At 42.4% G+C, this 16,027-nt stretch overlaps 1 protein-coding gene across 1 annotated transcript in view; it reads right to left on the minus strand.

Moving 5' to 3' along the window:
- Positions 1 to 16,027, minus strand: part of LOC132867419 (mannosyl-oligosaccharide 1,2-alpha-mannosidase IA) — a 614,171-nt gene that overhangs the window by 151,336 nt on the left and 446,808 nt on the right. The window contains exon 4 of the mRNA XM_060900322.1: positions 388 to 468. Within this exon, the coding sequence (XP_060756305.1) occupies positions 388 to 468 (81 nt within the window). The remainder of the gene's footprint in view (positions 1 to 387; positions 469 to 16,027) is intronic.

Here is a 16,027-nt window from a genome sequence, read left to right on the forward strand (position 1 = left end):
TTATCCTCTTCAGTGGAGCAATAAGTCTCGGCACATTATGTGAGCAGAGCTCTCCTGCTTCTGTGGGGAAGGTTGGAGGCTTAGTGTATGCATGTGTTCATGTGCCTGCTGTCAAGAAATAAAAAGGATCTGCTTTTATTCATTAATGAATACTTTCAAATTACTTTTAAATACATGAAGTCATGGGAAAGTAAAAAATAGAAGCAAACAGTGAGGGCGTATTTTGATTATAGAAGTGGTCCTCTCAAATAAACACAAAAAGGATTTGTCTCCAACGATAATTTTAAAAAAAAGTAGTAACAAAATAAAAGATTTTGAGTTTTGGACATGGCTTTATATGTGATGCGGCAAAATGTGAAGTATAACACATGCATGTTCTTATCTTACCTCTTCTCCGGTAAGGTAGTACGCAGACAGGAGGCCTCCAACGTATCGGATATTCACCTCAAAGACAGAAGCTTCTCCGCTCTGCAACACAGAAACAAACAAAAATCAAGATACAGTCCAAATAAACCACCATTCTCAATGCCCAACAAACCACCATTCCCAATACCCAACACCACATTTCCCAATACCCAACACCGCATTCCCAACAAACCACCATTCCCAATACCCAACACCACATTCCAAACAACCCACCATTCCCAATACCAAACACCGCATTCCAAACAAACCGCCATTCCCAATACCTAACACCACATTCCAAACACACCACCTTTCTCAATACCCAACACCGCATCCCAAACACACTGCCATTCTCAATACCCAAGAACACATTCCAAACAAACCACCACTCAATACCCAACACCACATTCCAAACAAACCACCATTCTCAATACACCATCATTCTCAATATCCAACACTACATTCCAAACAAAATGCCATTCTCACCAACACAACATCCCAAATACACCACCATTCTCACCAACGCAACATCCCAAACACACCACTATTCTCACCAACGCAACATCCCAAACAAACAACCACTCTCACCAACACAACATCCCAAACACACAACCACTCTCACCAACACAACATCCCAAACACACCACCATTCTCAATGCCCAACATGACCGCATTATCAATATCCAACACTATATTCTAAACACACCACCATTCTCAATATCCAACACTACATTCCAAACACACCACCATTCTCACCAACATCCCAAACACCCCACCACTCTCGATACCCAACACAACATTCCAAACAAATCACCATTCTCAATACTCAACATTACATTCCAAACACACCACCATTCTCAATACCCGAGACTACATTCCAAACACACCACCACTCTCAACACCCAACACAACATTCCAAACAAACCACCATTCTCAATACCCAACATTAAATTAGAACCAAATCGGCCCCACAGTGGCTCTCTGGCAGTCCTGTAATGTGGACCTTCCATAACCATCAGATCAAAAATTCTGTAACTGTTATATGAACATTTTTTTTTTCAGGCTCAAAACTCATCATAACTCAGTTCTGCTTGGACCATTAAAGCACATTAGTGGGCTCAATAGTGAGACAATATCTCACTAAAATGTCCCACAAGTTAAAGGATACTATCGATCTGTCCAGGCAGTTAATAATAAGCAGTAAGAATAATACAGCCTTCATAAAGATTTATTATTCCAAAGGTGAGGGCAGGTGTTAGTGTCAGTTTCCAATTTTTTTGGACCCATTCCACACACATTATTTCAGTTTGGCCTCTTGTTATCCTCTTACCAATCCACCAAGAATGTTATCAGACAACTGAATACTGCCACACTTTTCTAAGGCAGTCAGCTTCAAATCCCTGTTTCCCTCAAACACCAACCTGAAATGAACATCACATTCATAAAGTATCCCCAAAACACCACCAATACTCGTGCAAGCACTTTATTGCACAACATTTTTACATTTAGCATGCTTACTTGCGAGTCAGAATCCATTCCAAGCACAAAACTGTACATTTGAAGGTAAAGGGCCTTGCTCAAGAGACTAGTTGGATCTCTGGAATTCCTGGGATTTGAACTCACAGTACAATAAACTATCAACAGGAATGTATGGACCTGCCTGATCCATCCTGATGCCCTACGCCTGGCTGGAGTCTTATCAGATTGCTCCTGTGGAGGACAGCCCCATATAGACAGTGAAAAGTCGTGCTTGGAAGATGGCTCTGGACTCTTACAGTAATGCTTTTATGGCTGAGGACTACAGTTGAGTTGCTAACTTTAGGACTGCCATTGTCACGAACAGTTTTGCACTCAAGTTTCCATCAATGAACAGTTTATAACTTCAACAAAACAGACTTCATGTTAAAACTACAATGAATTTCCTATACAGGACACTGTTATAGAAGTGAGTTATTTATAATCATGTTGTCTTATCACCCAAATGAGGATGGGTTCCCTTTTGAGTCTGGTTCCTCTCGAGGTTTCTTCCTCATGTCGTCTGAGGGAGTTTGTCCTTGCCGCTGTCACCACAGGCTTGCTCATTGGGGATAGATTAGGGATAAAATTAGCTCATGTTTAAAGTCTTTAAATTTCTGTAAAGCTGCTTTGTGACAGCGTCTATTGTTAAAAGTGCTATAAAAATAAACTTGACTTAATTAACCATATAAAAATAACATTTCTTTTTATTTTTCACTTCCCCCTTCCATTTTCTCCCCAGTTTGATCATCTGCCAATTCCCCCCTCCCACTATCCAGCTCTTCTCTATCATATGACAGCCACCATCTGGGGAGGGTGAAGGCTAACACATGCTTCCTGCAAGACGCATGAAGTAAGCCAACAACAACTTTTCAAACTGCTGCTAATGCTGCCTTACTGAGCAGCATATAACATTTGAAGGTAAGGGCTGTCTGCCAGAGGAGAGACAGTATACCATTCCTTTCATCAAGAAAGCACAGATGTACGTGGCTCCCTGATGAGGGACTTTGCTGTGTGGTGCAACAGGAACCATCTGCAGCTCAACACCTTGAAGACCAAGGAGCTGGTCACTGACTTTGGGAGGTCCAGACCAAGGTCACAACCAGTTCTGATCGAGGGAGTCGAGGTGGAGGCTGTGGATTCCTACAAGTACCTCGGGCTGTGGCTGGACAGCAAGCTGGATTGGACTTGCAACACCAAACACTTATACAGGAAGGGACAGAGCAGGCTGTACTTCCTTAGGAGGCTGCGGTCCTTTAACATCTGCAGGAAACTCCTGTGGATGTTCTATCAGTCTGTGGTCGCCAGTGTCCTGTTTTACACCGTGGTGTGCTAGGGGGGCAGCACATTCAAGAAGGACACATCCAGGCTGGACAAACTGATCAGGCGGGCCGGCTCTGTGGTCAGCATGAAGCTGGACTCTCTGGTGATGGTGGCAGAGAAGAGGTCTATGGACAAACTATTGAACATTATGGACGATGCCAGTCACCCTCTGCACACCATCATCAGCAACCAGAGGAGCCTGTTCAGTGACAGAATGCTCCTTCCCAAGTGCAGGACGAACAGACTCAAAAACTCCTTTGCCCCTCATGCCATCAGACTGTACAACTCCTGTCTGGGGGAGAGGAGGGGTAACAGGAGGACAGAGGATGGGAAGGAGCATTAACCTAGCCTAACAATAAGCAATACCGGACAATGTGCAATATAATGTGCAACATAAAGTGCAATGTCTCTCCTGCTGCCCTCCCTTCTCCCTCCCTTTTTTAAAATTTTTCCTCCTCCCCCCTTCCCCATATCTTATTCTTTTTATATTTGTATATGTAAATACTTAATTTATTTTAATTTATCTAGAAGTTTTCCTCTATTTCTTTTCTCTGTTTATCTGTAATGATGCTGCTGGAATCTTAATTTCCCTGAGGGAACCCTCCCAAAGGGATCAATAAAGTTTCATCAATAAAGTTTTATCTAATCTAATCTAATCTAGGCGGCACGGTGGTGTAGTGGTTAGTGCTGTCACCTCACAGCAAGAAGGTCCGGGTTCAAGCCCCATGGCTGGCGAGGGCCTTTCTGTGTGGAGTTTGCATGCTCTCCCCGTGTCCGCGTGGGTTTCCTCCGGGTGCTCCGGTTTCCCCCACAGTCCAAAGACATGCAGGTTAGGTTAACTGGTGACTCTAAATTGAGCGTAGGTGTGAATGTGAGTGCGAATGGTTGTCTGTGTCTATGTGTCAGCCCTGTGATGACCTGGCAACTTGTCCAAGGTGTACCCCGCCTTTCGCCCGTAGTCAGCTGGGATAGGCTCCAGCTTGCCTGTGACCCTGTAGAACAGGATAAAGCAGCTAGAGATAATGAGATTAGATGAATCTAATCTAATCTAATCTAATGGCTGTGGCATTGTCAGAATTTCAATGAGCCATCTCCTGATAATATGGAGATGCTTTTCTGTTGCACCACACAGGAGCCTGCCTTACGGGTACTTTAATGGCTTATCAAAGTCCCTCCAGTGCCAGGACCTGGTCTTCCCAGGCAGTCTCCTGTCCCAGTACTAACCAGGCCCTTAAGGCGCATTGGGTGGCGCCGATCTCCATTTCTATAACCCTCGGCCTCTTGGCTATTATATACGGGTTACAGTAGGGTCTGGTCCTCTAGTAACCGCAAGAGTTTGACTCTTTACTCACATCTGTATCACGGCGTGCCTCATCAGATGGCTGTAGATACCTTTTTTATGATGGTCTTTGGTCTCCCGATTGGGAAGTGGACATGCTAATCATTAGGCCACCTCGTGGTTTAGTGGTGTATATACCTTCATAATTGCAGTTATACTGAGGCTAGTTAGTTTAGTGTGTGGTAACACCTACTTATACTAATGTTGGATATTTCACCTCACTACCCACATGGAGACACAGGTAACAAATTCAAGCAAAAACCAACAATGTGTTGGGTCACCATGAGTCACCACAGCAGGTGGCAAATCTGTAGAACTGTACTGGGAGGACGGGCCACCGTTCTTCCAGAGGATATTCACTCAAATGGTGCAAACATTTCATGATGGTGACAGAGAGTACTGTCTAACTTGTCAATCCAAATTCACCCAAATGTGTTTGACTGGGCTGAGTCACTGGTTTCTCCTTTGTTACTCAACTGTGGAAGAAATTACTAAAAAAAAAAACCCTGAAAAACAAACAAACCACAAAAAAAAAAAACCAATGAATTTCAGTCAAATCCTTTCCATGGTCCACATTTTCGATTTCTCAAAGCTACGCCCAAGTAAGCCATGTGATATACGATATGGAGCAGATTTAAGGCATGATGAGTTAATTGCCTTAACATGTCACTGTAATTACAATTGCTGGAGCTTGCCAAGGGCTGAGATGAAATTGTGTTTATTGACTCGCAGCCTCTCAGAGGAGGAAGTCAGAAGGGAATTATGAAAATCCAGTTTGCTATTATATTGCTTTTTGATATAATCTTTTTGTTTCATGTAAAACTGTCTTCTTGTTTTTTTTTTTTTTTGGGGGGGGGGTGCAATTTCGGGCGGCACGGTGGTGTAGTGGTTAGCGCTGTCACCTCACAGTAAGAAGGTCCTGGGTTCGAGCCCCGGGGCCAGCGAGGGCCTTTCTGTGTGGAGTTTGCATGTTCTCCCCGTGTCCGCGTGGGTTTCCTCCGGGTGCTCCGGTTTCCCCCACAGTCCAAAGACATGCAGGTTAGGTTAACTGGTGACTCTAAATTGACCGTAGGTGTGAATGTGAGTGTGAGTGGTTGTCTGTGTCTATGTGTCAGCCCTGTGATGACCTGGCGACTTGTCCAGGGTGTACCCCGCCTTTCGCCCGTAGTCAGCTGGGATAGGCTCCAGCTCGCCTGCGACCCTGTAGAACAGGATAAAGTGGCTAGAGATAATGAGATGAGATGAGATGAGATGAGATGAGATGAGATGGGTTGCGATTTCAAATTTCGCTTTGAAGCAGTCCAGTGATAATAATTACTATCGAATACACCTGGGTGTTGGTTAAATTCCAATAATAGTGCAATTAAGCTAATCAGTGGCTCAGGTAGGGTGGCACTGGATTTTAATTAAATATTACTGGGATATTTTTACAACAGATTATGGAAAGGAAAATCTTTTCAAAATGTTTTTTTTTTCTGGAAAATATCAGATCTTCCTGTGACTTTCATGTTAAAGGTCCCATGGCATCGTTTTTTCATTAATTGTGCGGTGGTCTTTAGTATGAATGAATGCCCTGTGAGCCGGTTTTGGTGAAAAAAATGCTGTGGTTCTCCTGTTTCAGGCTGTTCTAGTTTGGTGGAGGAGCGGGTGGCGGGAGAGCGACAGGATTTCAGCTCTTATCATTAATATGCATGACATGTAAACGTGTTACCTCTGATTGGCTAACAGCACTGTGACGCTACCTCCAGTGGGTCAGAACAAGCGGATGTGGGTGTCTTACTATGGCGAGAGAGAAGGAGCAAACCGCGAAGGGAAAAATACCGCGCGCTGACGTCATTAAGGTGCGACGTGAGGAAATAAAATAAATTCAAGAAATGTTTGGGTTTTTACTGAACAAACAAACAAATAAAATGAACGAGTGACTTAAAAAAAGAATGTGGGTGTCTTTGTAAAAACTGTTTTGATTGGCTATTATAACAGAGCATGCTGCATGCTTTTTGGTTTTGTAGCGCAGATTACCTGGCTAACTGCAGGAAGCGGTTAGCTGCACAGCTAATGTAGCCATTGCAAGGCTAACGCACCGATTTTAAAACACGGCAAAACGACTTAACAGTTATACACTTACTTGTTCGCTGTTTGTGGCTGATGCGGCAGGGATGCTTGGTACGGACCCAGGCTTCAGTGACAGTTGATGTGCAAAACCTGCCCTGTACTGTCCCAAGTTGTGGAAACATTCATCAGGAAAATGCTTCCGACAAACATACACCATCTTAGATAGACTCGACGGCGTATTATTGGAGTAAATAAAATTAAGCCACTGCGTCTTCAAGGGCTCTCCCGTCGGCAGTAAAAACAGATTCCTTTCTGTGTTGTCACATCCATGTACAGCGCAACTTCCATGTTTGGTGGCAACTTTTGAGCTGGGCGGGCAATCCATACAGTGGGTGGGAATCCAGAAGGGGGGCGTGGGGATCATCTCCCTTGCTGACGTAGTAAAGGGAAGAGCCTATCAACGCGCCATTTTGATGCGCCATTCTCAAATGTTGACAAAGGGTGGGCATAGTTTGGTTTACACATTAAGAAATTTCTAGCCACTGGGGTGACTTAAGAAGGTCAGAGGAACTCATTTTAACGTTAAAAAACCTCAGAAAGTGAAAATTTCATGCCATGGGACCTTTAATAGAGTTTGGTATAAATATGGAGGTAATTATAGGAAATCGATATTTTTCGATAATCATCTTGAGCAATTCAGCAAAATGGAGGCCAATCGGTTCGTCACTGTAAGTGAAGAAGAATTACAAATTATGAAAGAAAACGCTGTTCCTAAAAGCACTAAAGACACTATGAAGTTTGGTCTAAAACTATACAAAGGTAAGGAGGAATTGTGATTTATTTTATTGATTTCAAAACAAAGTACTTTATGTGAATTGGCATAGATAAGTGACAAGTCTGCATGCGTTACATTTGCATGCCGCTTTTAAAAATTTAAAAATATTTTTACATTTTTTTTTTTAAATCATAACTTGTGTATTTATGCAAAAACAATTATCCACTTCAGGCTCAGTGAATATCAGTGAATAATAATCTTGACTCCATCTCAGTTATTATTCACTGATATTCACTTCCCTCAGTGAATAATTGTTAAGTATTTGGAGCAATAGCAAATCTGAAAATCTGACAGTCAAGCTATCCAAAGATCCTCAAGGTTCAGTTTTAGGTCCCCTGTTGTTCCAGTTTATAAATGCTTTCTTGAGGACACAGCATACAAACTATAAGATATCTTATCAATCATATACTGATAACACATAATCACATAGCTCTTTCTCTCAGACAAGCCTAACTCTGCCCAAAAACATAAAAACAAAGACAAACAAACAAAAAAATCCTTGCTGATATTAGGCAACGGATAGGCCAGAATGATTTAATCATAGGAAAATATAAAACTTTCTAACAATATAAATATTTATTCTGTGTACAAAGGCCAGGAAGCTGGAAAGTCTGCCATACCAAATTTTATTGCTGCTTAAACACTGAACAGTACAAGCCAAGTGCTTCTGAAGCGGCAGAAGGTGAAAATGCAAATATTCACGTCTCACAGCTTGAGAAACCCTTTGCTTGCACAGCTGATGAAGGACTTGTGTTTTATGCAAGCTCTTTTTCTGGACAGTATAAAGCACTGTATTAAATAAGGAATAAAACACAACAGGGTGTACTGTTCAAGGAAAATCAGAAAGCACAGAGCCCTCTGTCCTGCAGACTATCCTCTATCCTTAAATCAATGATAAGATACAGTTAGGTCCATATATATTTGGACACTGACACAAATTTTGTTTTTTTACCTGTTTACTGAAACATATTCAGGTTATAGTTATATAATGGACATAAAGTCCAGACTTTCAGCTTTCATTTGAGGGTATCCACATTAAAACTGGATGAAGGGTTTAGGAGTTTCAGCTCCTTAACATGTGCCACCCTGTTTTTAAAGGGACCAAAAGTAATTGGACAATTGACTCAAAGGCTATTTCATGGGCAGGTGCGGGCAATTCCTTCGTTATGTCATTCTCAATTAAGCAGATAAAAGGCCTGGAGTTGATTTGAGGTGTGGTGCTTGCATTTGGAAGATTTTGCTGTGAAGAAAACATGCGGTCAAAGGAGCTTTCCATGCAGGTGAAACAAGCCACCCTTAAGCTGCGAAAACAGAAAAAACCCATCCGAGAAATTGCTACAATATTAGGAGTGGCAAAATCTACAGTTTGGTACATTCTGAGAAAGAAAGAAAGCACTGGTGAACTCATCAATGCAAAAAGACCTGGATGCCCACAGAAGACAACAATGGTGGATGATCGCAGAATAATCTCCATGGTGAAGAGAAACCCCTTCACAACAGCCAACCAAATGAACAACACTCTCCAGGAGGTAGGCGTATCAATATCCAAATCTACCATAAAGAGAAGACTGCATGAAAGTAAATACAGAGGGTTCACTGCATGGTGCAAGCCACTCATAAGCCTCAAGAATGAAAAGGCTAGATTGAACTTTGCTAAAAAAACATCTTAAAAATCCAGCACAGTTCTGGAAGAACATTCTTTGGACAGATGAAACCAAGATCAACCTCTACCAGAATGATGGAAAGAAAAAAGTATGGCGAAGGCGTGATACAGCTCATGGTCCAAAGCACACCACATCATCTGTAAAACACGGCGGAGGCAGCGTGATGGCTTGGGCATGCATGGCTGCCAGTGGCACTGGGTCACTAGTGTTTATTGATGATGTGACACAGGACAGAAGCAGCCGGATGAATTCTGAGGTATTCAGAGACATACTGTGTGCTCAAATCCAGCCAAATGCAGCCAAACTGATTGATTGGCGTTTCATAATACAGATGGACAATGACCTAAAACATAAAGCCAAAGCAACCCAGGAGTTTATAAAAGCAAAGAAGTGGAATATTCTTGAATGGCCAAGTCAGTCACCTGATCTCAACCCAATTGAGCATGCATTTCACTTGTTAAAGACAAAACTTCAGACAGAAAGGCCCACAAACAAACAGCAACTGAAAACCGCTGCAGTAAAGGCCTGGCAGAGCATTAAAAAGGAGGAAACACAGCGTCTGGTGATGTCCATGAGTTCAAGACTTCAGGCAGTCATTGCCAACAAAGGGTTTTCAACCAAGTATTAGAAATGAACATTTTATTTACAATTATTTAATTTGTCCAATTACTTTTGAGCCCCTGAAATGAAGGGATTGTGTTTAAAAAATGCTTTAGTTCCTCACATTTTTATGCAATCATTTTGTTCAACCCACTGAATTAAAGCTGAAAGTCTGAACTTCAACTTCATCTGAATTGTTTTGTTCAAAATTCATTGTGGTAATGTACAGAACCAAAATTAGAAAAATGTTGTCTCTGTCCAAATATTTATGGACCTAACTGTATCTTTCTTTGTTAAGTCACGCCACACAAATAATTTTATTATTAGTCTTAGGTTATGTCGAGAGTCAAATGTCATTAAAGTGAGTAGATTCAGTCAACAGCTAATTAAACACGCCTAGCTTTGTAGCCGTGCACACAAGGGTGTTAACAGCTAGCATGCTTTTGAGGATCAGGACCCTTCATTCAATGACCATTTCGTCCAAAGCCTTTTTCATACGCAATATCAATTATTTTATATGTGGTGACAATATGTGCGAAAAGATCGAGATATAAACAAATCATAATTAATTTAAGGGAGTGCATTAAGCAGGTTTATGACTGTGTCTCCCTGTAATAAATGGAAACATATGCCTCATGATAGTGAGGTGACAATATGTGCAACAAATTGCTGTATATTTTTAAACCAATCCTAAAGAAGAATTCTCAATAAAATTTGACCAAAGTGGAAAACATTATTGCAAAGCAAACGAGTGACTCTTACCATTACAGGCTGCTCTCCGAGCTTTGAGTCCAGTGAAGCCGTTTAATTCATCATATAGCCAGGCTTAATAAGGTGCGCATGTGCGGTCCGGAGCGCGCCCAAGAGTCCTGCACGAGGAAGGAGTTTCTGTCGAATATTTCTTGGATTTTAAATGAATACTAGGTAGGAAGGGGGCGGCACGGTGGTGTAGTGGTTAGTGCTGTCGCCTCACAGCAAGAAGGTCAGGGTTCGAACCCCGTGGCCGGCGAGGGCCTTTCTGTGCAGAGTTTGCATGTTCTCCCCGTGTCCGCGTGGGTTTCCTCCGGGTGCTCCGGTTTCCCCGGTTTCCCCCACAGTCCAAAGACATGCAGGTTAGGTTAACTGGTGACTCTAAATTGACCGTAGGTGTGAATGTGAGTGTGAATGGTTGTCTGTGTCTATGTGTCAGCCCTGTGATGACCTGGCGACTTGTCCAGGGTGTACCCCGCCTTTCGCCCGTAGTCAGCTGGGATAGGCTCCAGCTTGCCTGCGACCCTGTAGAAGGATAAAGCGGCTAGAGATAATGAGATGAGATGAGACTAGGTAGGAAGGGGGCGGCACGGTGGTGTAGTGGTTAGTGCTGTCGCCTCACAGCAAGAAGGTCAGGGTTCGAGCCCCGTGGCCGGCGAGGGCCTTTCTGTGCAGAGTTTGCATGTTCTCCCCGTGTCCGCATGGGTTTCCTCCGGGTGCTCCGGTTTCCCCCACAGTCCAAAGACATGCAAGTTAGGTTAACTGGTGACTCTAAATTGACCGTAGGTGTGAATGTGAGTGTGAATGGTTGTCTGTGTCTATGTGTCAGCCCTGTGATGACCTGGCGACTTGTCCAGGGTGTACCCCGCCTTTCGCCCGTAGTCAGCTGGGATAGGCTCCAGCTTGCCTGTGACCCTGTAGAACAGGATAAAGCGGCTAGAGATGATGAGATGAGATGACTAGGTAGGAAGCTATTGTTTTGACCACAGTCGCCAAGAAAGGCGAGTCTGGGGCGATCTTTACTCGCCATTAGGTTTCACAACTCGTGTTTGGCGAGTGGTTAAACTACACGCTGCAAAAATGTGTTTTGCTTCGGTCAAATTCCGTTGATAATTCCTCCTTTTTTCGAACAAACAAATACCTGAAATATAAAATAACTCATAGTGCGTATGAAAACGGTCTCCGGAGGCTTCCTGCTCCAGAAAAGAAGAAGCTCACGGTACGCTGCTGTCTATGTCACTGACTTGGATTATGCAGACGATATAGCCGCCCTTGATATACAGACATAGCCCATACCCGGGCTTCAAGAAACTACCGACCATATCGTGAGGTATGGCAAGGAAGCAGGGCTACAGATTGGCACAAACAAGACAAAAACCATGAATATAGAGGTTGAGGGAATAAATCTCAAGCAAGTAAATCACTTCCATTATCTGGGATCCACGATCTCTAGTGATGGCTCAATCGATAAAGAGATTAACACCAGGTTTGGTCTAGCTTCTAGCGCCTTTAACGCTCTGAATAATATATAGAAGAATAGAGGGATCACATTGGCCACCAAAATTACAATCTATGAGTGTGGAGTAATCACGATACTGCTTTATGGTTGTGCAACATGGGCTCTTAAACAACAACAACTACAGCGTTTGGATGCATTCCATCACAACTGCTTACGAAGGATTTTGAATGTCCGATTTTACGACCATGTTTCAAACCGCGAGATAAGGAGAACTGGGTGCTCCACACTAGCAACCATCATCAGTCATTGATGTCTCCTCTACTTCGGCCATGTAGCTAGAATGCCAAGTGAAAAGCTCCCGTTACGTCTCCTCTACTGGTTGCCCACTCATGGGTCTCGACGCGTGGGGTGTCCCAGGCTATCCCTGTTGAAGATCTTAGAACAAGACCTCCGCTCCTCTTGGGTGATGATTGCAACATCTCGGATGGTGCGAGACTAGCATTAGTTTGCAACAGATGGCATCACCTCTTGTTAACCACACTGAACGAACGCAAAAAATGTGAACAGGCAGAGCAGTCACCTGACAACGACTGAAGACCTGAACAAGGTACAAGGTAAGGCATATGAAAAAGGCTTTGGACGAAATGTCTTAACTATTGGACGAAATGGTCGTTGGATGAAATGGTCATTGGATGAAGTGTCCTGTATCCTGTTTTTGCTTTCAATGCTAATGCTTGCAATTTAATTATCCTCCACCCAAACTTAAAAACAGGTCCCAGCCGTCTGTCCGGTCACATTTTCGTTTCCGGGCCATATCTTTAAAACTACTGAAGATATCTTCATGAAACTTTGTATACATATCAAGCAACATGTGAACTGGTGCCTTTTGCTATTTTGGATTTTTGAAAAAAAAAAGTATTTTTAAATTTTTACATAAAAAATAGATTTTTGACTTAGTTTCTAAGAGCAATGTTCGTTTCCGGAGCATATATCCAAAACTATTCATGATACGGATTTGAAACTTAGTATACATGTTAACAAGGTGATGTAGATGTGCCTTTTCATACTAAGAAATCTGAGATTTAAATTTTTCATGTTTCCATGGAAACAATTTCAGACTTAGTCTCTCAGGTTAGTCTTAGGGGTAGGTTTTGTTTCCGAAGCAGATCTTGAAAACTATGAGTGGTTTGGTCTTGAAAGTTGGTATGTGTGTTGATTAAGTAATGTATATGTGCCTTTTGATATTAAGAAATGTGAGAAATTTTAATTTTTAGCTCACCTGGACCAAAGGTCCGGTGGGTTTATGCCATGGGCTGCTGAGGTCAGTGTAAAGAGGTAGGGCTGGTTTTCTACAGCAGAACTTGAAAAATGTGACAAATAATATCTTAAAACTTGGTATATAGTTGGTATATAGGGTGTGAATATAGATGACTCTGTCTTCTTGTTATGCTATGTTTCATTCTTCATTTGTTTCATGAAAGAAAGTATTGTGAACACAAAGCAAATTTAGCAAGGGCAGAGAAAGACAATGAGACAAGACAACATGATAAGTAAAACCATCATAGCTAAAATTACATGTTAGCTTGTAGTCGCTAGAGAGTTTCATGGCTTGCTTGCATGTTGGCACAATAAGGCACAGATGCCATGAACACGATGCCCAGTTTGGTTTGGAAGACAGGCACTATGTCGGCATCTGTGCTGCGTACTCATGAGTTAACAAGATTACTAATGAGAGCAATGGGAAAACTCAAGTGTACAGAGCAGCAGTTTAGGGGAAAAAAACGCAGATGCTAAGCTGTTTTCACAACACAGTGCACGTGTTGTGCTTCCCTCTAAATGCAGTTAAGATTGGTTGTCTAAATGGTAAATGGCGAATGATATGCATCATAACCTACTGTTATAGGTACATCTCATCTCATCTCATTATCTCTAGCCACTTTATCCTGTTCTACAGGGTCGCAGGCAAGCTGGAGCCTATCCCAGCTGACTACGGGCGAAAGGCGGGGTACACCCTGGACAAGTCGCCAGGTCATCACAGGGCTGACACATAGACACAGACAACCATTCACACTCACATTCACACCTACGCTCAATTTAGAGTCACCAGTTAACCTAACCTGCATGTCTTTGGACTGTGGGGGAAACCGGAGCACCTGGAGGAAACCCACGCGGACACGGGGAGAACATGCAAACTCCGCACAGAAAGACCCTCGCCGGCCACGAGGCTCGAACCCGGACCTTCTTGCTGTGAGGCGACAGCGCTAACCACTACACCACCGTGCCGCCCGTTATAGGTACATACTGCCAGAAAAAAAGTTGTGCTCCGTTAAAAATCGTGAGCTAAATGCAACATTATTTATTTATTTATTTGTTTGTTTAATACTTAACTATTTAAAAATATAATATTAACAAAAATATTGTAAATAAATGTTAATACATTGTATATGTATTTACTTGTTTTATGTAGAATTTTACTACTTATTTAATTTTTTTTTCATTCATTTGTCTACAAAAATAAATTACTGTTACCAAAATGATTTGAATAAGTCTGTGAACACTTTCACAAACTGTAAAGAATAAAAAAAAAAGTAAAAAATGTTTACGAATCAGTTCAGGTCTCAACAAAGAGCAAAATCTGAAAAACGTGCGCTCATCATTGATCCCAATCTCAGCCCTATACCTCACCCAAGGGTCCGTTTTCACAAGTGTTCTTCAACACCACATCCAGCACAAGGCTATTAAAATGGCTATTTTGTGTCGTCACTATTGTGCTACAATGAACCATCTGTTTAGAGGCCAAACTCTGAAACCAACTCTCCAACATCAGGATTTTAATTAGCGCAGTGCTGTTCTATTTGCTGGCAGAAAAAAACATGCCTGGATTCATGGTGAAGGACTCACCTTGAGATCCAGCGACAAGTTTGGTCATATGTAAGCTGTAGCTCTCGGTGTAAACATGACAGTTGGCTCGCTGTAATCCGAAGGCTGGGTGATTAATCGAGCCATTGACAAGAGCAATTTGTTCACTGACAAATAATGATGTTGAATATAAACCTGGCGAAGGGCATTCATGACGATCATAATATAGCTCTTCTGCGCAGAGCATCCAGATGGCATATTTCATCACATAATGGATGTTGATTCATACTAAAGTATCAAGAAAAGCACTTTGATACATCATTTGGAGCAAATGCTGACATTTTGATTTATTCATTTGGCAGATGTTTTTTTTTCCAAAGCAACTTCCAAGTGAGGTGGGATCACATCCAAGACATACGGCGATATATTGACTGTTTGGGGTTCAGTGGTTGCTCTTAGACAGTATGTTATGTTATATTATGGGTTGTCCTGCTGTCTCACATGTCCAAGATCCAGTCTGAACTTGAGCTTGGGCAGTCGGTGAGGAGGAGTTTTATCTGGGTTTCCTCTGGGTTCTCTGGTTTCCTTCCACCATTCAATGAACATGCAGGTCCTCGATTAGCTATGCTATTGGCTAAATTGCTCCTCACTGTCAATTAGTGTGCAAGTATGTTTGCATGTCGCCCTGTGGTGGACGCCTGTCTGACGTTCGTTGAAAAAAAATAAATAAAATTCACCGACTTAGAATTTGTGCAGTTCATTCTCTAATGAGCCAGAGTTGTATACAAGAAATGTGCAAAAGCAGAAGTGAGGATATTGTAATTACTAGAAATGGTAGAAGAAAACTGTCAGCATGCATCATAGGTTTGGAATGAGGAGATTCTATAAGCTATTGATTCTTTATTTAAAAAACCCCCACCTAATTCATATTTTAAACTCATTACTTAGATCTCATCTCATTATCTGTAGCCGCTTTATCCTGTTCTACAGGGTCGCAGGCAAGCCGGAGCCTATCCCAGCTGACTACGGGCGAAAGGCGGGGTACACCCTGGACAAGTCGCCAGGTCATCACAGGGCTGACACATAGACACAGACAACCATTCACACTCACATTCACACCTACGGTCAATTTAGAGTCACCAGTTAACCTAACCTGCATGTCTTTGGACTGTGGGGGAAACCGGAGCACCCGGAGGAAACCCACGCGGACACGGGGAGAACATGCA

This window comes from Neoarius graeffei, chromosome 19 (genome assembly GCF_027579695.1).
Source record: "Neoarius graeffei isolate fNeoGra1 chromosome 19, fNeoGra1.pri, whole genome shotgun sequence".
NCBI lineage: Eukaryota > Metazoa > Chordata > Actinopteri > Siluriformes > Ariidae > Neoarius > Neoarius graeffei.